General features: G+C 42.7%; 1 protein-coding gene across 5 annotated transcripts in view; it reads left to right on the top strand.

Moving 5' to 3' along the window:
- The window catches only part of LOC124031500 (FERM domain-containing protein 4B-like), a 69,927-nt gene that overhangs the window by 8,615 nt on the left and 37,338 nt on the right, over positions 1–23,974 (top strand). Inside the window, exons 1-5 of one of the 5 annotated variants that reach the window (XM_046342789.1) lie at positions 7,602–7,657; positions 21,789–21,854; positions 21,973–22,067; positions 22,372–22,464; positions 22,933–23,017. In XM_046342789.1, coding sequence (XP_046198745.1) covers positions 21,789–21,854; positions 21,973–22,067; positions 22,372–22,464; positions 22,933–23,017 — 339 coding nt within the window. In that variant the 5' untranslated portion in view covers positions 7,602–7,657. Of the gene's footprint in view, positions 1–7,601; positions 7,658–18,454; positions 18,832–21,788; positions 21,855–21,972; positions 22,068–22,371; positions 22,465–22,932; positions 23,018–23,974 lie in introns of those variants that run through there. The other 4 variants (XM_046342790.1, XM_046342791.1, XM_046342787.1 and 1 more) reach the window with 4 other exon arrangements.

Genomic DNA, 23,974 nt, shown 5'->3' with positions numbered 1-23,974 from the left:
ACCACTGCCAGGTCACTGATCTCCTCCTTACAGGCGGTCTCATCGTCATCAGTTATGTCCCCGTTGTGTAGTCAGCAAACAATGGTGGCGTTGGAGTTGTGCGCGACCACGCAGTCGTGGGTGAACAGAGAGTACAGGAGGGGATCAAGAACACAGCCCTGAGGGGGGGCCCCACCCCGTGTTGAGGGTCAGCGTGGCAGATGTGTTGTTGCCTACCCTCACCACCTGGGAGAGGCCCGTCAATAAGTCCACGATCCAGGTGTTCTGTCCCAGGGACCTGAGCTCAGTGATGAGCTTGGAGTTGCCTTGGTCTACCCCCAGTCACCATTCATTCACTTCTCAAGGGTAATGGGATTAAGCCTGGTCTTACTATCCCCCTCCAAGTCCTTCTCCGTAGGTCCGGCCACCTCTCCTGCACCAGTTGCCTTGATAAAAGTTGTTGTTGTACACTCTCAAACAATAGCATGGTATTCCTTCATGGTAATGGATACTTTAAACTGGACCGTACAGTTAGATTAACAAGAATTTAAGCTTTCTGCACATATAAGACATGCATATGTCCTGGAAAGTTGGCTGTTACGTCATTCTAGTCACATTAGCAAAAACCATCCCTGTATAGAGACACAGACCCCTTAGAGGTTAACTGACTTGCCTCGTTAAATAAATAAAATACAAATAGTAGAAAAGTTGACCTATTCTATTGGTCAGTGTTACTAATCCATTTGGCCCGGCAGTCTATGAGGTGGTGGGGGTGGGGGGGGGGGTGTATCGAGACACGTAACATAACTCATGCAAGGTGTAATCGTGACAAAGTAACGGTGAGAACGAGAATCACAGACAACAACTAAGTTACCGTCAAACACTCAGGGTTGATTTCTAAACACACGGTAAAGGGGGGCAGGAAATTGGGCTGAGCTGGACCAAAGGAAATAAACAAATGTCCGAAAACACCCCTAAATTAGACTAGCCTACTTCAATACAGCTAACGAACCAAAAATACAGTGGGTGTTCCGCCCAGTTCTAACTAGTGTTTTAAACTAAGTTTACCTACGGGTAGTGTATGTCCATGGGCGACTTGTCTTAGTACCCCCTTTTCCCACCATCAAACACCATACCAAAAACAATACTCACAGGTGGGGACAAAGTGACATGTAGTAGCGAAAACAAAACCAGAGAGATTGACAGAGAGATGGAGCTCCAGAGGAAACCACTGAATGGGTTTTTAAACCAAGGGAAAGGGGATGTGATTGGGGAATGATGATTGCCACCTGTGAGGAGGGGAGAAGGAGAGAAAAGAAATACACACACAGAATATTTGTATCCTTAACAGTCAGCTTGTGTCGTAAATAATTCCAAACAGACTCGGGGACAGTTGTGGGATGATAGATCCCAAATTCATACAACAAATAGACCTTGCCTACTTGTTGTGAATGTAAACAGATCAGAAAAATTCGCTTAAAATATTGATAAACTATTAGGCTATTTATTCACATTATAAGCGCAGCAATGCGCACAAGGCAGTATAGGCTGCGGGCAAATGTTCGTTCCATAAAGAAATTAGCGGGAAAACGCTGTTGCCAAAAGCACACAGCACGTGTGAGCTGTTTCATGTGTAAGATATTAAAATATCTAGTCAATTTGCATGGTTTGCTCATATGACTAGGATTGTGCTTTTGGTCACTGGACAATGAAAGAAAGTTTATATAAAATAATTACCTCCACGGATGTGGTCTGATTTTGGCTAGGCTACTTTAAACCAAGGTACACATTCAGGTTTCAAACGATTCGAGGATATGTTTTGAAAATGCATAGCCTACTGCCGACAGTTCATTGCAAAGTGGTGTGTGACTCGCTGATGAAGCCTGCCTTCTGTTGCCTATGCATCTGCTGTGCATCTGCTGTGCATCTGCTGTGTGAGATGCTGTAGCAGATTTCCCGCTCAAAGTCTCTATCTGTATGCCGTACGCGTGTGATACATAAGATGCATAACTAACATACTGTACACAATCGCAAATTTAATTCCACAAAATGATGCTAATTACCTATAGACCGATAAGCATGGCCAGTCTAATGTATTTCCATCATATGGTATTCCATCAATGAATAGGTTAAAATGCATTATTTTGCAATGGGATTTTTCCTTCTTCTCCCAGACAATTGGCCTGCCTGACTTAGCAGCAGGCGGAAGAGCAATATCCGCCGTTGTAGTAAGGATAAAGCCTGACCTGGAATGGGATGCTAACAGAAGCTGGCTAGCTTTATAAAAGCCTAAGCAGATCTAGCTTGTATACCTTGACTGGACATTGAGAAAACCTAATGCAGTGGGCTTGGCTCGAAAGCTGGATGCCTCGGAATCATGCAGTAGAGACAATCTCACCACCCTCCCATAAGAGGGCGGCAACCGGTGGCATCCACACAATGGTTAGGTAACATTCACCCCTGAGGGAGAATGCAGAGACAGGGGAGGGAGGTTGTGTATAAGGGTGCAAGGTGATGACCTTGTTTATGTTTGAAAGATATGCTACGCTTCAGGGATAAGTTTGTCAAGATCATTGTTGTAGCCTGCTGTAACAAAGTCAAAACAGACCGGTTTACCCGTTGGCACTTTTGACACTACAAACCACCTATGCTTAACTGTAAGCAGTATGGAATCAAATGTCTTGCTGTATATGTTGTGCTTGAGTGTACATATGAGACGGTGAGTTATAAATCCTTTCCAGGGATTGTAGAGTATCAGAAGTAGTCTGCTACTACGCTCAGCACTTATGAACCCCAGCACCCCTCCATGCCGAACCATGATTCCCCAAAAGCTCAGTTCCCCGCCGAAGTGGACTAGACAGACCCTGGGATAAGTGTTCACACTGTGACAGATTGAGAGGTCCTCTGTCACATTGGTGGTTTGCTGCAATGGACCAATGGTGACTAATCCAAATTGACTGCTGTGTATCCGCTAGCGTTTTTTCCCATAATACCTCGGGGACGGTTTTGTCTATGAAATCCACACTCTGAGTATTCACGGTCTGAGGTTATCATTGTCACTCTGTCTGTATTCCCAAAGCATGTTTTTGCTTCCCTATGCATGTTTTGCTGCCCTGATAAAGCTGTGTAATTGATCTGATCATTTAGTTAGAGGATTGTTTGATAGTCTCATTACAATATCTAATAGTTATAGTAGTTATCACCTGGCAAACACTCTCTAATTGATGATATCTTTGTACAAGGACAAGAAAGAGCAGTGTATCAAATAAGTCAGTAAGTGATAGGATGGGGTTGAGTTTAACTGGAGAGATGTACGTATTACGTGTGATGGTTATTTAGCTCTTTGAAGCATTGATTTTTAGCATTGACAATACCATATTTCTACTGTGTGTGTCTGCGTACTTGACAGTTGGTTTAGCATAGGGCTGTGACCGTATTACCGCCACACCGGTAGTCACGAGTCATGACCACAGTCAAATTCCATGTGACTGTTTAGTCATGGCAACTAGGCTTCTTCAAGCTCTGATGCTGCTGATGGTCATTAGTAGCCTACCAAACTTGCTAACTACCTGGTATTCAGCACTCTCTTGTCCCTCTAATCACTCTGACATCAATGCAAATGTAATCGAAAATTAAATCAAACATTCTATGAGTCCACAAGCTTATGTTGTGCAACATTTCTATAGGCTATGCAATTGCGTGAGAAAACAATGTTTTGATGGCCTCTATTAAAAAGAGGAGTATCCCATCAGCTTTCTATAGGCTAGGCCTACTATATTTATTTCTCAACATTCCTAATATTAAACACATTGCTTCGCTTTACAACAGGAGTATAGTCTACCTGGCTGGCATGAACATTAACCACGGGAAAAGCGTCCTCCATTCGCTATTTAAGTGAATGACATGTTCTGAGACACGTGCATGAAAATGGTCCATTCTAAATCAAAACAAATTTCACACATATATTATATGTAAAGACAAGATTAAACCGAGAATAGTCTGATGGGTGACAATATTAGCCTGTCACTTGTGAATGATGCCCAGCTTTTATGCAGTAAAGGCAAGAAACAGCGCATGCCTTTTTTGCGACTTTTTCAGATCATAGTCCCTCAACTCATGTAGCCTAGCCCATAGGCCTATATGTTTTGATAAGGTTTTTATCACAACTAAAGTGGCCAAACAACTTCTTAGAATTAAGCATGTTAATCTGCTTTACAACCGGTGTAGAGCCTAACTGGCGTACATAATTGGCAAGTGAGTTTCAAGTTTGGGGAAGATCATTTTCACCATTAAAATGTACCTTTATAATAAAGCAGTACATGCATAGTGGCATTTGTGGTCACTTTTGAGAATGGTGTTTTCCTGCAAATTAATTGCATTTTAGAATATTTGCGCATAGCCTACTACCGTGTGTGCATTTCTGCGCTCATAATGTGAAGAAATAGCCTAATATGGACCGTTCTAACATCTTAAATACGCGCCTTGGAATTCGATAAGAAGGATGCGCGCAGTTGCATCCTTGATGGGTCTGTCTTTTACTTCTAGCCTACTTCAAGAGCTGAGATAGATGCCTGTGAGGAGAACCTGATCACGTGTCAGCATTGGCTACTAACAATTACGATATCTTAGAGAGCTATGCGAGTGATAGGTACTTCGGGAACATGCAGCTGGGAGAAGGGAATTATAATTATTATATCAACAACGGCCGCTGTCCGCAAAATGTATAGATTTTTTTATGGGGCATTACGGCCACACTAGGGGGATGCCACCAGGAAATTCAAGGCATTATCAAGTGCTTGTCAAATTGTGAATGAGAGACTGATGAAGTGTGTGCAGCCTGTGCAAGAAACAAAGCAGAGCTCATGGCTTTCAACTTTTTTTCAAATCATCATTAGAGTCACATCATGCAGCCTTAGATTGTATAAAACATCAAAACATATAGCCCAACATTTGTATAACAATTACATTTGCATAAATAACTAGAAATTGAGAATATGTTTATTTGTTAACCGCTCAACACAGAATGTGCGCACTCCCTCAGAAATTGTTCGGAGAAAACATCCTATTTTATTCAGCTATGTTAAATTGTATTCTTCATACTATACAATAATGCCACAGACTTCTAAGCAAATCTTGTCTGCTAAATGAACTAGTACAGCCCACAGCCATATGGCATAGCCAGATCGGGGCCTAACATAAGAACAAGAGTATGCTATGAAATATACTACATTTTATTCATATCATGTTTAAAATAAATTATGAATGTATTGTGTAGGCTATATTAAGTGGATTTATTATACTTGTTAAAATGTAGATGTTCCAAAGGTCTGCATCAGTGGCTTGTAGGCTATGTGTGAAAGCCAGGAGATGCTATATGTGTTTATGTTAATTAATGGTCAATTACCGTGAGACCGGCAGTCATTTGCTTGACAATCACCGACAGACAAAGCTTCATGACCGCCACAGCCCTAGTTTAGCATTCAGAATAACCTTTTCACTGGGTCCCTACAGACCTTCCTCTGGACACCATTCACATTACTGTGGAAATTGGATGCATGATGGTGGTAATTCATCTATATTTACAGAACAAGGACGATGTCATTGCTGAACATGGCTATAAATAAAAACAGGCATTTTGCTATTGTGTTGAATAAAACGAGACAAGAAAAACGTATTTTACCACATGACTGAACAGGAATGTTTTGTTGACCAGGCATAGCATGACATTCATGTCATTTTATAGAATGAAGTCACTTCCTAAACAAATACAGTATGTCAGAGGAGTTAGACAAACAAGTATGAGATATCAGCATACATGTTATATGAACCATTATCTGTCTTTCTGTCTCTCGCTCTCTCTCTGTCTCCTCTCTCTGTCTCCTCTCTCTCTCTCGCTTCTTTACTCTCTCCCTGTCTTTGTCTGTCTCTTAGGACCCCCACAGAGATCAGCCATTCATGACCTCCATCTCTTGCATATCATATTAAAACCCTGCAACTCCAGTTAATTTTTCCTCTCTCTAACAGCCTCTGCCTTTGCAAATCTCAGCAGCACCCACAATCCCTTGGGGCCGGGGGCTTATTTGATGAGGGCAGACAGTGTGCGGCTGACACCATGGCCTGCGTCCCACCCCCTCAGCCCCCTCAGCTCAGAGGCATCTGGGTTATGCACACAGGGTTTGTCACAGGCCTCCAGTAGGCCTCAGAGCAGTGTCCTGGAAAGCAGAGAACCAGGTCCCAAATCCCTGGTCATAACAGACATCTCAATGGGGCGGTGTTGGCAGTACTGACCCCCTGACCCCTCTCCCTTTCCTCCACCCCTTGCCAGGCTGCACAAAGCAGGGCTTGACTGTACCGCCCCACCACACACAAAAAGCTTTTCTCTCTCTCTCTCATTCACTAACTGGTACTTAATCACATGACTTTAATGGGGTATTATTGAGTCTTGTGTGTATTAAACATATGCACAGAGAACTTTCCTTAAACACATAATGGGGACCTCTCAGTCACAGACATACTGGGAAAGAAAATACAAATCCTTCTCAGAATCTATAGTTTCATCCCTGGTTGATTGAATGCAGAATGTGCGCTTAATAGCAACCATTCTGAATAGAGAGAGCTTATTGGAGCACAGGGGGAGAGTAAGTTATTAGACTTGATTTAATTTGGTAAACACTACAACGTACGAGACATGTAGCATAGTAATCAAGCGATCACTTATGCATAACTGCTGGACTTGATTGTGCTTTAATCCACTCATATTTGATTTATGACAAAATGTTCCCATCGGGATATCATGGTCTGGAACAGATTAGACACCTGCTCTGCTTCTGAACAGAGGCAGCAGTCAGGATACTTTCCATCTATAGCCATGGCACTGTCCCTGTCACTCTGAAGGCATGGCATGGGCGTCATCTCTGAGAGGAAAGGGAATGCCAACGCTGTCCACCATGCTGTCCTTGCCTCAACCGTACTGTACTGTACGTGTTCGTGTCCTAGCCTGCCTGCCTGTCAGCTGTAGCTCTGTATGTGGAATGGGGCTGTGGCCCGTCAGCTGTAGCTGTGTGTCAGCAGCTGTTGCCCTGTGCTGAAGTTGTATGTCTGCTGCTGTGGGAGGCCATCCTCTTTTAGACAATTAACGGAGCGCTTACAGTACGTGGTAATTGCCATCCTAATGAAATTAGCTAGGGGACACAGATGCTTGATGATCACGGCAGCAATGTCATGCCCTCATTGTGTTCCCTATAGACCCAAGCCTATTAATACTGATAAGTTATGGAATTGGACTGAGAGGTATCTAAATTGAAACAGACATCCGCTGCCGCAGTACCAGAGCCAGAGCACGCCTGAGGTGTGTCGTCTCCTCAAAGCACTCGCTAGTCAGATGAAAACGCTATGTGAATAATTGTCAGGTAACACTCAAGACTATTGTGTACTCCTTAAAAGGGAAAAATCATCCACTGATTTGGCCTCGTTTTTTTGGCTTGCTCCTCCTAAAATGCTGGCGGCCATGACAGAATCCAAATGGGAGTTGGCTTGGGGGTGTGGTTTGATAAGGGGTGTCAGAACCTTGCCCACAGCTGTTTCGCCACACTCAATTACAACAAACAAACCTCTTGCAGGCTGTGTTCAATAACTACAGGCAGATGCATGGTGAGATGCCAGAGGACGCTTTGAATAGGTTAGTAGCCTCCAGAGTAATATGAGAATGCAATTGCTGAGTTTATGTAGATATTTTAAACTAAGTGTTTTTGATAACTTTAGAATGTAGTACATTTTTTTAATGAACCTTTATTTAACTAGGCAAGTCAGTTACTGCGCCTATTGGCATTTTGGCTGGTGGTAATGGGGCTACCTTAGCAAACATGTCAGTGGTCATACCTTCCTTTGTGGTGTCCCGTATACAACAGGAGTTCCCTGATCCTATGGCAGAATACACAGAGTTTCTCCCACCAACTATTGAATGATAGCATTCAATTCAATAATTCAAAAAAAGACGATACAAGTAAAAGTTGTGTGTATTAAGATTTTAATGCAGAGTGCCAGGTCTCTCCATTCAGAGACGGCAGTATCAAGCCTGTGTCGGTCAGACTCCATCACATCTTGCAAGTCTCCAAGTGCTGGCTCCATAGATGCATTTGTGAACATCAATTACCAATGGCAGTTAGGATAGGTGATATCTGACAAGGTCTTTGCAAGAGCCCCATTGATGGCCATCGCAGTGTAGATCAGTGAAATAGAATGGTCAACACAGCGATCAGGCTGGTTCCACCAGGCTAAGTTATGAAGGTGAATTGGGAAAAAACTATAAATGGTTTTGACCTTTGACCTAGTCAAATGTAAACAACCTGATTCCTCCCTGTTCCTTTTATAGGAATCCTCACAGCTGGTCTTCTCTATGTTGCATGTTCAGCTGCAAACTGGGCATCTCTCATACAACTGCAGCAAGGAGTCATCATAAACAATATACTTCCTCAACCTATGAGATGGTGTTGACTAGCAGGGCCTGTGACATAGTGATACAATAGACAGCCAAGTGGTGAATTGCATTTTGTTATTAAGAAAGATACTTCACAACCGAAATGCCTCTACTACTTGTATCTGCTTGGCTGGTTAATTAATCTACTAGTTCATCAAACCGGGTTACTTTCAAACAACTTGTCACATAACACACCATTGTTAATGAAGCTGTCTGTCATCAGGGCAGTGACTCGGGTCACTGTCAGAGGCCTCATGATGGCTCGTCCTTTTCACAGGAGTCAAGGGAGACACTGGCAGCAACGGAGGTGGTGTCACAGGGGTATTTGTGTCGCATGATACTTATTCTGAGCTTGTCTGACAAGCTGTGAAAAGTCAATTAAATTATATTTGGAGGTCACTAAACCATTGCAATCACATTGCCTGACATGTTATGATACCCCTCTTTGCTCCTTCTGGTAGGTCCCAGCATCTGTTCATGACCAGGGATCCAACTGTGCACTTTGTCTTAAAGAAAAACAGGGTCAATGATTGTCATCATCCCTCAATTAAAAATAGATCTTGAGAAATAACCGTCTAGTTTGGAAGCTAATTCTGTGCTTTACAGATGTATACTGACTGGCTCCAGATTGGATTAGATTCAGGCTGGTGACGACGATACACTATGCAACCAACTGTGACATGTTTTGCTAATGCTTTGGGTATGTTGCTGCCTCTTAGTACCATAGAGATCCTATTAAATTACTAGAGGGGCTGTGTCATCAATCCTCAAAGTTCCAGAATGGGGTGAAAATGGCAGCCATATTGGTCAGGGAGAAATCCAAACCAGTCTAATTGGAATTAAAGGCAGTAGAGCAATAATCCAGATTTTATTTATGCTGGAAAATAAAAGGGATGTGAATATCAGAAATTGTGGAAGAATTATTGTCAACCAAAAATTGTTATATAATTCTAAATACAATTGACAGGTTTTTACAAATTTTCTGTTTTTAAATAGCCTCTAAAATATACATACAGTGGGGAGAACAAGTATTTGATACACTGCCGATGTTGCAGGTTTTCCTACTTACAAAGCATGTAGAGGTCTGTTATTTTTATCATAGGTACACTTCAACAAAAATCCAGAAAATCACATTGTATGATTTTAAAGTAATTAATTTGCATTTTATTGCATGACATAAGTATTTGATACATCAGAAAAGCATAACTTATTATTTGGTACAGAAACCCTTGTTTGCAATTACAGAGATCATACGTTTCCTGTAGTTCTTGACCAGATTTGCACACACTGCAGCAGGGATTTTGGCCCACTCTTCCATACAGACCTTCTCCAGATCCTTCAGGTTTCGGGGCTGTCGCTGGGCAATGCGGACTTTCAGCTCCCTCCAAAGATTTTCTATTGGGTTCAGGTCTGGAGACTGGCTAGGCCACTCCAGGACCTTGAGATGCTTCTTACGGAGCCACTCCTTAGTTGCCCTGGCTGTGTGTTTCAGGTCGTTGTCATGCTGGGGGAGACCCAGCCACGTCGCATCTTCAATGCTCTTACTGAGGGAAGGAGGTTGTTGGCCAAGATCTCGCGATACATGGCCCCATCCATCCTCCCCTCAATACGGTGCAGTCATCCTGTCCCCTTGTCATCCTGTTTCCACCTCCATGCTTCACGGTTGGGATGGTGTTCTTGGGGTTGTACTCATCCTTCTACTTCCTCCAAACATGGCGAGTGGAGTTTAGACCAAAAAGCTCTATTTTGGTCTCATCAGACCACATGACCTTCTCCCATTCCTCCTCTGGATCATCCAGATGGTCATTGGCAAACTTCAGACGGGCCTGGACATGCGCTGGCTTGAGCAGGGGAACCTTGCGTGCGTTGCAGGATTTTAATCCATGACGGCGTAGTGTGTTACTAATGGTTTTCTTTGAGACTGTGGTCCCAGCTCTCTTCAGGTCATTGACCAGGTCCTGCCGTGTAGTTCTGGGCTGATCCCTCACCTTCCTCATGATCATTGATGCCCCGTGAGGTGAGATCTTGCATGGAGCTCCAGACCGAGGGTGATTGACCGTCATCTTGATCTTCTTCCATTTTCTAATAATTGCCCCAACAGTTGTTGCCTTCTCACCAAGCTGCTTGCCTATTGTCCTGTAGCCCATCCCAGCCTTGTGCAGGTCTACAATTTTATCCCTGATGTCCTTACAAAGCTCTCTGGTCTTTGCTATTGTGTAGAGGTTGGAGTCTGTTTGATTGAGGGTGTGGACAGATGTCTTTTATACAGGTAACAAGTTCAAACAGGTGCAGTTAATACAGGTAATGAGTGGAGAACAGGATGGCTTCTTAAAGAAAAACTAACAGGTCTGTGAGAGCCGGAATTCTTACTGGTTGGTAGGTGATCAAATACTTATGTCATGCAAATGAATTACTTAACAATCATACAATGTGATTTTCTGGATTTTTGCTTTAGATTCCGTCTCTTACAGTTGAAGTGTACCTATGATAAAAAATTACAGACGTCTACATGCTTTGTAAGTAGGAAAACCTGTCAAATCGGCAGTGTATTAAATACTTGTACTCCCCACTGTACATACACAGTGCCTTTGGAAAGTATCTCTGTACTTTGCTCCGTTTATCTTTGATTCGATCCTGACTCGTCTCCCAGTCCCTCCTGATGAAAAACATCCCCACAGCATGATGCTGCCACCACCATGCTTCACCGTAGGGATGGTGCCAGGTTTCCTCCCAACGTGACACTTGGCATTCAGGCCAAAGAGTTCTATCTTGGTTTCATCAGACCAGAGAATCTTGTTTCTCATGGTCTGAGAGTCTTTTAGGTGCAATTTGGCAAACTCCAAGTGGCCTGTCATGTGCCTTTTTACTGAGAGTGGCTACCGTCTGGCTACCGTCGAGTGCTGCAGAGATGGTTGTCCTTCTGGAAGCTTCTCCCATCTCCACTGAGGAACTCTAGAGCTCTGTCAGAGTGGCCATCGGGTTCTTGGTCACCTCCCTGACCAAGGCCCTTCTCTCCCGATTGCTCAGTTTGGCTGGGCGGCCAGCTCTAGGAAGAGTCTTGGTGGTTCCAAACCTCTTCCATTTAAGAATGATGGAGGCCATTGTGTTCTTGGGGACCTTCAATGCTGCAGAAATGTTTTGGTACCCTTCCCCAGATCCGTGCCTCGACACAATGCTGTCTTGGAGCTCTACAGACAATTCCTTCGACCCCATGGTTTGGTTTATGCCCTGACATGCACTGTTAACTGTGGGAACTTATATAGACAGGTGTGTGCCTTCACAAATCATGTCTAATCAACTGATTTTACAACCGATGGACTCCAATCAAGTTGTAGAAACAGCTCAAGGATGATCAATGGAAACATGATGCACCTGAGCTCAATTTCGAGTCTCATAGCAAAGGGTCTAAATACATACAGTACCAGTCAAAAGTTTGTACACACCTACTCATTCAAAAGTTCTACATTGTAGAATAATAGTGAAGACATTTAAACTATGAAAGAACTATGAAATAACACATATGGAATCATGCAGTAACCAAGGTGTTTAACAAAAATATATTTTATATTTGAGATTCTTCAAAGTAGCCACCATTTGCCTTGATGACAGTTATGCACACTCTTGGCATTCTCTAAACCAGCTTCATGAGGTAGTCACCTGGAATGCATTTCAATTAAGAGGTGTGCCTTGTTAAAAGTTAATTTGATTTCCTTCTTAATATGCTTGAGCCAATCAGTTGTGTTGTGACAAGGTAGGGGTGGTATACAGAAGATAGCCCTATATTAAGTCCATATTATGGCAAGAACAGCTCAAATAACCAAATCGAAATTACAGTCCATCATTACTTTAAGACATGAAGGTCAGTCAACTCTGGACATTTCAAGAACTTTGAAATTGTCTTCAAGTGCAGTTGCAAGAACCATCAAGCTCTATGATGAAACTGGCTCTTATGAACACTGGCACAGTTACCTCTGCTGCAGAGGATAAGTTCATTACATTTACATTTACATTTACATTTAAGTCATTTAGCAGACGCTCTTATCCAGAGCGACTTACAAATTGGTGCATTCACCTTATGACATCCAGTGGAACAGCCACTTTACAATAGTGCATCTAAATATTTTAAGGGGGGGGTGAGAAGGATTACTTTATCCTATCCTAAGTATTCCTTAAAGAGGTGGGGTTTCAGGTGTCTCCGGAAGGTGGTGATTGACTCCGCTGTCCTGGCGTCGTGAGGGAGTTTGTTCCACCATTGGGGAGCCAGAGCAGCGAACAGTTTTGACTGGGCTGAGCGGGAACTGTACTTCCTCAGTGGTAGGGAGACGAGCAGGCCAGAGGTGGATGAACGCAGTGCCCTTGTTTGGGTGTAGGGCCTGATCAGAGCCTGGAGGTACTGAGGTGCCGTTCCCCTCACAGCTCCGTAGGCAAGCACCATGGTCTTGTAGCGGATGCGAGCTTCAACTGGAAGCCAGTGGAGAGAGCGGAGGAGCGGGGTGACGTGAGAGAACTTGGGAAGGTTGAACACTAGACGGGCTGCGGCGTTCTGGATGAGTTGTAGGGGTTTAATGGCACAGGCAGGGAGCCCAGCCAACAGCGAGTTGCAGTAATCCAGACGGGAGATGACAAGTGCCTGGATTAGGACCTCATTAGAGTTAACTACACCTCAGATTGCAGCCCAAAGTAATAGACACATCTTAACATCAGCTGTTCAGAGGAGACTGCTTGGATCAGGCCTTCATGATTGATTTTCTGCAAAGAAACCACTTCTAAACGAATAATAAGAAGAGACTTGTTTGGGCCAAGAAACACAAGCAATGGACATTAGACCAGTGGAATTCTGTCCTTTGGTCTGATGAGTGCAAATGTGAGGTTTTTGGTTCCAACCGTTGTGTCTTTGTGAGATGCAGAGTAGGTGAACAGATGATCTCTGCATGTGTGGTTCACATCGTGAAGCATGGAGGAGGAGGAGTGATGATGTGGGGGTGCTTTAATGGTGACACTGTCTGATTAATTTAGAGTTCAAGGCAAACTTAACCAGCATGGCTACCACAGCATTCTGCAGCGATACACCATCCCATCTGGTTTGCGCTTCGTGGGACTATCATTTGTTTTTCAACAGGACAATGACCCAAAACACATCACCAAGGTTGTGTAAGGGCTATTTGACCAAGAAGTAGAGTGATAGTGTTGCATCAGATGACCTGCCCTCCACAATCACCTGACCTCAACCCAATTGAGATGATTTTGGATGAGTTGGACCGCAGAGTGAAGAAAAAGCAGCCAACAAGTGCTCAGCATATGTGAGAACTCCTTCAAGACTGTTGGAAAAGCATTCCAGGTGAAGCTGGTTGAGAGAATGCCAAGAGTGTGCTAAGCTATCATCAAGGCAAAGGGTGGCTACTTTGAAGAATCTAAAATCTAAAGTATATTTTGATTGAACACATTTTTGGTTAATACATGATTCCATGTGGGGTTTTTTCATAGTGTTGATGTCTTCGCTGTTATTCTACAATGTATAAAATAGTACAAATAAAGAAAAACCCTTGAATGAGTAGGTGTGTCCAAACGTTTGACTGGTACTGTATGTAAATAGGGTATTTTTGTTTTTTAATACATTTGCAAACATTTATAAAACCCCGTTCTTGCTTATGGGGGGGGGGTGTATTGTGTGTAGATTGCTGATGAAATGGTTTTATTTAATCTGTTTTAGAATAAGGCTGTAACATAAGAATATGGAAAAAGTAAAGGGGTCTGAATACTTTCCGAAGGCTGTGTGTGTGTGTGTGTGTGTGTGTGTGTGTGTGTGTGTGTGTGTGTGTGTGTGTGTGTGTGTGTGTGTGTGTGTGTGTGTGTGTGTGTGTGTGTGTGTGTGTGTGTGTGTGTGTGTGTGTGTGTGTGTGTGTGTGTATATGTGTGTATATGTGTGTGTGTGTATATTATATATATATATATATATATTTGTTTTATTGGAAAGCTGTTTTCTTGTCTGCATTGTTTTAATGGAATATTGGCAGTGAATTTGAAAAATGTATCAAATCATTCCTCTAAAACTGTCTGGCTAGCTAGCTAACAAACATATGGTGCAGATAAATTGTTCAAATTCATTTTTTTACACTATCTTATCCAGTGGTGGTCGGTGCCGTTTAAGAAAAATAAATGTATGAGCCTTATTTCTATTACAGCATATCGGATGACTGTCATTCATATTCCATTCACCCAGCTCAATGTAACATCCATAGGTTTAGGCTACTACATTACGCTCCAATTTTCCCTGTACCCATCATGAGGTTGCTACAACCTAGCTTTTTAATTAAAGTTTACAATGTAGGTGCAAAGGTTGAGAGAGAAATTAGTACACATTCAGTAATGTCTTGCACACACTTGCCTGCATCTAGCTGACCTAGGGTGTAATCATTAGTCCAACCGTTGCAAACGAGTTTCTATTGGACAAATTCATGTATGTTGATTCCCGTTTCGTTCTGTTTGCTTCCGTTTTATGAAACGTTTTTCAACACAATCGGTAGAATTAATACGTCCCTGAACACACGCAAACACAATTCACTTTCACAGCAGCCACATACAAGCAGCATCATCCCTTTGCTCATTATATAATTCCTTCTCACATCTACATGCTCCCTTCCTCTAACCTTTTCCCTTCGCTTGTGCACTGCAGTGCACAACACATCAGCTGTCTGTGACCAGGCGAAAAAGCCTTTCAGAGCCAAACATTCATATCACAACTGCTACACACAGCCTAAATCGTTGTTACCATATTAGCTAATGTCATAGTCAACATAGTTCTAGTAGCTAACACATTAGTTAACCCGCTACAATCTTGCAGTACAGTTTAAAGTCAGCAAGCTGTTTAGCAGTTACACTGGCAGGCCCCGGTGGCAATAAATTAATAAAATCAAGAGCCTGAGGTCTGCTGTCATATTAAGTATGTTACTGTATAGCTACTGTATTCCAATTTAGGCATTTATCAGTGCTATTTTCAACCCGTATACAGGTATGGGTGTAAAAGGCTACACTAGATCAGGGATCTCCAACGCCTGTTCTGGAGCGCAACAGGATGTGCAGGCTTTTGTTTCAGCCCAGCACTAACACTGTGGGCTAGAACAAAAGGACAAATGTAGACAACTGCCTTACACTTATTCAGTAGTGGAGTCTAGTCTAGTAGTGTGATATTACTCTGCCTACTGGTGATTTCTGGAAACTGCAGTATGTTCAACAAGGCAGCAGTTCCCTGATTCTCCACGCAACAATAGATTGTATTCTGGTTGTTAGAAGAGAAAAAAACACAATTGGTGGTAAAGCACACTCTTGAAGTCATGAGGACAATAATTAGCACTGAAATAAATTGATTCCTCTGTGGAGCATTTATGACTTGGAGGGGGCTTCTCAGTGATGTGTTTATGAGAGTGACCTCAGAGTGAAAAGCGGGCCAGAGTGTGAGGTCATGCTGCAGTCAGTGGTACCAGCCTCTCCAGTGGGTCTGTCATTATGGAGACATATGGGTGAATGAGCGTGAGAGGGACAGCTGGAGCTGTCCACTCACAGTGCGAGAGGAAAAGATAGATCCATACTTTCTTTCATCAGGGACTATAGGGAAATATGTAAGGTTTCCCAGATCAGTGTGGCAGATAACACGGCTCCTCTGCGTTGTATCACCACCACCATTCTTCAAAAGGCCCAGATGAACTGAAAATGTGGATTTTGTGCGGGGGGTAGTCTCATTCCCTTACAGTGCACTATAAGATTGGCAAAGCGAGTCCAGTGTGAGGGGGAAATGTCAAACTGGACTGAGGCATCCATTTATAGAGCTGAATAGAATCTCCTCTTAAGACATGGGCATGGATGAATTTAGGAATGGATAAAGAGTGGTTACTCTCAATGAGAGGTATATGGTTCTTACTTTCCTCTGAATTCACAGACAGTTTCTTGTTTTGGTCTCACCCCTACCTCTACCGCAAAGCTGTCGACTGGATAAAAATCACACATGGACATCAGCTGTGAATAGCAGGCACCTGCAGGCATTGTGCGTGTGTGTGTGTTTTGGCCTCTGGCTTGGCTGTTATTTTGTCTCTCTATGGAAGACAGCCCCTGCACAGCCATATGTTTTCTAGGAGCAAACAGACCTTTCCCCTCTCACTGTGGAGGGAATCATCTGGATACTGCCTGGTCCAAGTCTCTGGATAGTATGGGATAGTAGATACAGTTAGACGGAATGACACTTTACTCTGTTTAAAGTAGTGTGTCATCTATAGGTCCTGCACTGGTTTTACATTGTATGTTCTTGCTTTATCTAGCGAACACAGGCCACTCTTTTTTTTAAATCAAACCCATGTTTTGAATATACAATTTGAAATATTAACCAGAAAGTTTTTTTGTTTGTAATTTTGTCGTCGAGATGGAATCATTAAATTCCTCCTGAAGGTATTTTCATAATGGAGCTAGATGTTAAAAGCTACACTGCAGTGCCATACACTGTGCTTTTATCTGTAGCAGATGCATTATTACAAAATGGTTAATGTTTTTGCGTGTGTGATTGTTTAGTTCAATAAGTATTTGTCTTCACCGCACTAGAAAACTATACTATAACTATAAGATTTAAAGAATCATCCATGTCCTTCCAGTCAGAACAATGGGCAGATGGCACAGATGATGAGAGAGATATTTTCGACAGATGACCGTTTACACTTCTGAAACTGCGACGTCATCATGCTAGTCACAATCCTTCAGCTGCTAATGTTCTGTGGACAGTGCTGCTTGGGAACATTTGATTAGCCCATTTGTATGATGTAGCCAATGGTTTAGCATTGATTTTTACCCCAACAGTAATCAGAACTGTTATGAGTATTCACTCAACTTTGTTTCGGATGATCACTCGGATGTTGTGGAGGGCTTTGCAACATGTCCTGTTGTACGTTTTGACTGCAGAATCTTTTGTGTTCTAGGAGACTCGGATCACTCAAATAAACAGCAGGATATTGTTTCCAGATGAGACACATCGTCCGACTGAACTATAGACTTATATAATTGGGACTCTATAGCCGAGAGCACATTTTTCTCTCTTTTCACTTGTTTTCGTCAGTTTCTGTCAGAATGGTGTGTGGTTCTTTGGGAAAATATGAAGATCCTTCTTTGCTAAAAGGAATGTAAAAATGCTTATTCTAAATAAAATAAACAATTAGTATTTTTTTCCCCACAGTATGTCAATTGTCAATGTTTGAAATGAAAAGCAAATCTATGGAAACCACTTTTCCTAAGCCATAGCCATTACATTCGGTTTGTTGTCAATTTCCAACATTTGACATTTTCAAAAGGAAGACAGTTTTAGTAATAGTGTTTCTGCTGTACTGCCTCTGCTGGTCCAGATCACACAGGTTATTTTGAGTCTTCCTGTGGAATATGATGGGCGGAGACAGCTGCTCTCTTCAGGAAACTGCACCCGGAGTACTTTACAGAGAAAATGAATGACCTTCAGAAACCATCCTGAATCACTCAAATCTATAACAATATCTAATGTGATATGAGATATTAATTTAATATCCCTGATAATAAGTGAACAACTACAGCACACTGTGTGCCTAAAGACTGGGCATCAGAGATTCCCAATCTAAGTTAACGACACAGTAGGAAACCTCAAGAAAAAAAAGATCCTGCCAGTCAAAGAAAATAGAATGTTTATGAGGCAGAGATGGAGGGATTGAGCTGTCCGTCAGTCTGTGTGTGTGTGTGCAGTATGTGTGTGTAAAGTGTGTTTATGTGGTAAGCAGACCAAGCTTCTTTAGGCTGGTTCTCTGTGGCTTTGTCCTGCCCTCCCTCTCCTCTTCGTCCTGTGAGTGTGAGGCTATGTCTTGGACCAGGACCCATAGCGGGAGGCTGGGACACTCCACTCCAGCTCTACAACTCCAGCCTCTCTAGCCCAGAGCTGTGACTCACACAGATTACATCAGCAGGGAGACATAGTAAAGTGTGTGTGTAGTAGTAGACTACTACTGACGTTCCTCCAGGGTATTGACATTCACAGCAGCATCTAGACACCGAGTGAAGTCGGTGTTCAGCGTACATTCTCTTGGGCCAGGAATCTCTCAAGCATCACAGACGTTCTACAAACTAGGATCAGTAGAGAAAGGCTGTGCTGGGCACCGGGAACCTTGATCTCTGGGAGTGAGTGAGTGAGTGAGTGAGTGAGCGGTGACGGGGCAGCTATGGCTGTGAGCTTTATGTCTAGAGTGGAGGAGCTGCTGGCCTCAAGCAGCCAGGTTGTTTGGAACTTGGCGGAGCAGACCCTCAGAAGGTGGTCCTCCCAGGGGCTCATGCCAGCCCGCCGCTTCCTACAGACATGGTGGCAGCTCGGGGACTTCTATCAGGTACGCTGAAACTGCATTACTAATCAATCCCTTTACTCCAGGGGAAATTTTGTACTGTACATGCTGCTCAAATCAATGTGGCTTTTATTGACTGCTCTGTTGACAGTTACGGTGCCAGCTGCTAACTGGGAGGTACTGGTGCCTGGAGCAAGATCATGTCTGCTCTCTTCTAATTTGACTTGTCTTGTTGATATCTTGCTTTCTGTAAATGGGCATATCTGTCAGTTGTCTGGGGTCTATAGAATAACCATCACGTTGTGGCGATAACGGAGTATGTCCAAAGGGGAACTACATTTCAATTTCACTTTCAGAATGATATGCTGTTTTTGATAGATTGCCTTGGACTGGTTAGTGTCCAGTTCATGGTGTCTATTGGGTGAAAGTTTGCAGTTTGTACCTGTCAGGACTGAGTCTAAGAGACGGGTTTACAGGGGTCTCATGGCACATGTGGAAGTCATCAGGAAGCAGCATGGCCAGTCTTTTGATCTCCCAGATAGAAGCGAAGCACTTTGAAATGCTGTTTTTTTGCTGGAGCACCTGAATGGGATCTTGCGTGTGCACACATGACACATCCTCTATAACTCTACGTACATGTCTGTCAAATCTTGAAAATGTTCAAAAATGTCAATAATTCAGATCTGTCAAATTAGGAAAGGTTGGCCTTCATGAAGTATTACTAAACCAAATGGCATGATTTATATTTGTAGATCATTATCAGTGAAGATGGATGGTGACAGGAGATGGTAATGAGTGAGAATATGTGGCTTATTGCAGTGAATTACAGGCGGGGGCTAACGCTGCAGGGCTGGAGCTAAGCCCATGTAGGTCAGTGTCTGGAGGTCGTGTGAAGAGGCCATGGCTGGAACGCCCCCACCCCAATGACAGGCTGTCAAGGGGATGACCTATGTGTCATGGCTATTACACATCACATGACCCTCCTTTAATCCTGCGGGTCAACCTCTCTAAAGCCATGGCCTCTAGCCTTCTGCAAGCGTGGGGAGGAGGGGGGGGGGTGATCCATCCTTAGTGATTCTTAAAACTTAGTTACTTAAAGTAAAAAAGTAAAAAAAAAAATAGAATAGATAGTCACCAACAATTCTTATTTTACTGCCATGCTACTAGGAAAAAATAAATGAGTGAAAAAAACATTGTCGATACACAGCACATTGTACATCTTTATAGTCTAAGGGTATTTTAGGCGTCTGTTTAAATGTTTTATGAGTCTCTCTGTCTTTCTGAAATTGGTTGTGCAGTGAGCTGTAGCGTAATTCTTTGGAGATAGGGTTCAGACTGAGCAGTAGCTCATTAGTTGCTAAGGTAAATTTAAAATAGGTGGTGGTGTGAGGGTAGGTAGACGGGGCTTTAGGGGGCAAGAGAAGGGCACAAGCGAGGAGCAGAAAATCAGAGGGCGTAATTAAATGAGTACTACTGTTATAACACTTTATCCCGTTAAACAATGTTAGAAGACTAACACATTTTAGACCATGAAGATACTGGCCTCTTTGTTTTTATGTTTTGATGTCATTTGTCCGTAACAATGCAACATTGATAAATATAATGTGGTGTGGATCATGCATTGGACAACCGCATAATCCCTTAAAGGGTTACTATAGTGACTAATCCCTGCACAGACAATGGAGCTTGTGTAATTAACAGCTACAATAATTCTCTATATTAAGATGGATTACACAGAAAGCACACAATGTTCTATGCAGACCGGCTCTATAGTTTCATCTGTGTTACAAAAACTCTAAGAATTTGATCGTCATCCAGTAATCCATGATTGTGTTTTTGTTCTTTGCTGTATAGGTGGGCTATTGAACCAATCGGAAAAGGGCTTGAATTCTCAAGGGATATAATGATTCAACTTTGTTTTTGAAATGCCTAAAAACTACACTTTGAGTTTAGAAAAAGGGGAGTTTACATAATTTTGTGTTTGCGTGACAGTAATTAAAACGCTTGGTCCAGACATGTTCACAAGTGAGTACATTTCAATGAGGTTTTATGTATTCAAAAACAAAGCAAAAACGTAGCCTGTATAACAGTTTAAAATCAGCTCTGTTGTGGTGAAGGGAACAATATGTTCTGGTAGACTGTAGTTAACATCAGCCCAGAACGTCTATTCCCACCCTGTGGTCACTGGTCCCTAATGTGACAGTCACTTTCCACCACAGAGGCCAGGCCGGCCAAGCCAGTTGGGAGCCACATGTTTTCACTCCAACGGGTCACAGAAAAAAATGTTGTCGTCTTTGCCACATTCCTGAGTGTCAGGCAGCCTTGAGAGTCAACATTGACACGAATCCTGTGCAGCATCTTTCCCTGGTTTTTCAACTTTCGCAGACCTCTTACATGGCCATTCTTTGTTTGTCTCTCAGGTTCACCTGACCATTCAGTGTTTCTTGTTTCTTACAACTGTGTTGGAAACAAATGTCCTTAATCTTCTACACACTCTCAGAAGTAACAGAATAAGGAAAGCACATTATGGGTCTTAAAATATCACCAACCGTAGTTTGAATGCCCACTATGTGCCGTTCACGCCAAACACCGCCACACACTCATCTCACCCAAGGACATGGAATAATATACGGCAAGCACACACACACACACCTGTAAAATGTGCCGACAGCACCCGCACACTAACATCCATTTGGACAATGGAAAGGGAATCCATTCATCTATTCAACAGCTATACCGTAGATGATTCATTTTCTTGTCTTACATGGAAGGAAAGGCTTGGATCATTAGATTTGGTTCATGTTAATGAGAGTGATGCAGAGGAAGGTCATGGATGTAGGGTGTACAGCTGCCGTGCCGCCGGGTGGGTCTCAGCAGTGCATGGAGACACCAGGAATTAGATGGTGGTGCTAGAGTGAGGGTGTAGTAGCCGCTGTGCTGGGTGTCGTGAATGTGTCGCCATGCTGTCTGGGGATCTCATCATGTCTGTTCCCTTCCCACAGATGACGGAGGGCCGGCTATGCCAGGTGCTCCTCCTGGACGACAGGAAGCTGGAGCTGCTGGTCCAGGTAGGTACGCACCCTCTACACAAACTCAACCTCTGTCCTTTGAATTGTCGTTATTCTCTAGTGTGGAAACGCCATGCGTTTGTGTTCATTTGTACTCTACCTGGTTTCATTTTCCTAGCCAAAGCTCTTGTCCCGGGATTTGTTAGATTTGGTGTCCTCACACTTTAACCTGAAGGAGAAGGAGTATTTTGGACTATTCTTCATCGATGACACGTATGTACAATTCCTAGCTACATTCTAGTTCACTGACATATGTCCAATATGTTGGTGTCAGATATAAAATACTGTACATGGGTGCAAACCAGTCTAGTTTTTTCTCTATGCTGCTGATTGCATCTCCATGACACAAGTTGAAATGATGCAACTTAAGAGAGAACTTTTGTATTAGTCTAGCAGTTGACCGCACAGTTAAATAGATAGCATCTCTTGTAAGTAACATGAGTTCTAACAGAGTAGTCGTGTTGATGATCACGTATTCTGCCTATAACCCTATAAATCTGCTTGTATCCTTCCCAAGTGGTCAGAGTAACTGGCTCCAGATGGATCGCAGGGTCCTGGATCATGACTTCACTAAAAAGACTGGTCCAATGGAGCTCAAATTCCTGGTCAGGTGAGGGATCTCTCTCTCTCTCTCGCTTTCTCTCTCTCTCAGCTGGTAGCCTACAGTATGGACCACCGTACTGTACCAGCCAGCTACCCTATAGTGTACCACATCTATCATCAGGCTGAGGCTTTGACAGTGTGTCTTACATGCTCTTAAATCCATTGACTTACCCTTCCTCTTTGCAAATTAGGCTATATGTGGTTTATTTGAAAATCCATTGAGAAAGAAAAAGTAGGTATCTATAAATGTTGCCCAGGCTCAAAGAGCTACGACATTGTTCATTCCCCCAGTGTTGATAGGAGGTATTTGTAACCCTGACCACATGTCAAGCTAGTCATGTCCAGTAGATGGTGCTAATGTAATATTCTGCAATATCAAAGACTTCTGAAATTGGAGTAGGCAACCAGGAGCATTACCCTTCCACCTATTTCAAGCACTTCATTTAATTACATCATGTCTATTTGTGTTTTGCAGGTTTTATATTGAGAAGATAACATTCTTGAAAGAGAATACAACAGTAGAGCTGTTTTTCCTAAATGCCAAATCGTCAGTCTTTAATGTAAGTGGATGTAGCTACTTTTCTTACATTTGTTACTCAATATGATTTTATTGAGCTTACCACGAGTCAGCCCTCCATAGCCTGTCCTTCAATTTCCATGCCAATGCACATATTGTGCTTACCCTGTTCCACTGCATGCTCAGACATAAACCAATTGTATGACCTGTGATCATTTGAGAAGTGAAAATATAATCCCACAAATGTAATTACAAGCCAAAGGTTCCTGTTGTGGAATTCTAGTTGATAGGATGACTGGCTGCTGGAACTGAAAGTTGGCTCCAGACATCAATATCTTAAAACAACAAGCATGTGGGTCAGAACCACAGTAGGTGGCCAGAGAATTCTTATGTCTACACATTATTTTCAGAAGACAGTAAGGACTGTTTGACTGGACACTCTCCACTCTCATTACTATCAATTATTTTAAGCTCGTTCAAAAACAGTCTTTATAGTAGTTCTTCTACAGAGTTACTTGAGTTCTTCACTTGAGTTGCTGACTTCACAGAGACTTCCCTGCTTTTGTTTTATGTAGGCTACTCTAATGCAAAATTCTTCAACACAATGACGGCTTTCAGGCTTTCTCCAAGAGTACCAAATAGTTCCCTAATCCTTCAAAATATCATTTGACTTAGGGCTTTCTATTTGGAAACACTGCACTGTACAAACATGAAAAAGAACAATATCCTGATTCACTGCCTCTTCTCTCTGAGGCCTGTGCATATTTCCCATGCCACACACAGCTCAGCCAGACTAGAAGAAATCAATTTCTAAGCTGTGTTGCTGTAAAACTATTAGATAACCAAGAGGAGGAAATCATTGGATAATGCAGCTGGAGGAACAGGTCTAGCATTTCATAATGTACACATACAGACACACATACATCACATGGTCACACACACGTGAGAATTGTGAAATAAAGTAGTGTTATCTACCAGTGATTGTAAAGGGTTGAGTGCT

The sequence above is a fragment of the Oncorhynchus gorbuscha genome, linkage group LG03 (assembly GCF_021184085.1).
Source record: "Oncorhynchus gorbuscha isolate QuinsamMale2020 ecotype Even-year linkage group LG03, OgorEven_v1.0, whole genome shotgun sequence".
In the NCBI taxonomy this organism is placed as follows: Eukaryota; Metazoa; Chordata; class Actinopteri; order Salmoniformes; family Salmonidae; genus Oncorhynchus; species Oncorhynchus gorbuscha.
This window is presented reverse-complemented; position numbering and strand designations above follow the sequence as displayed.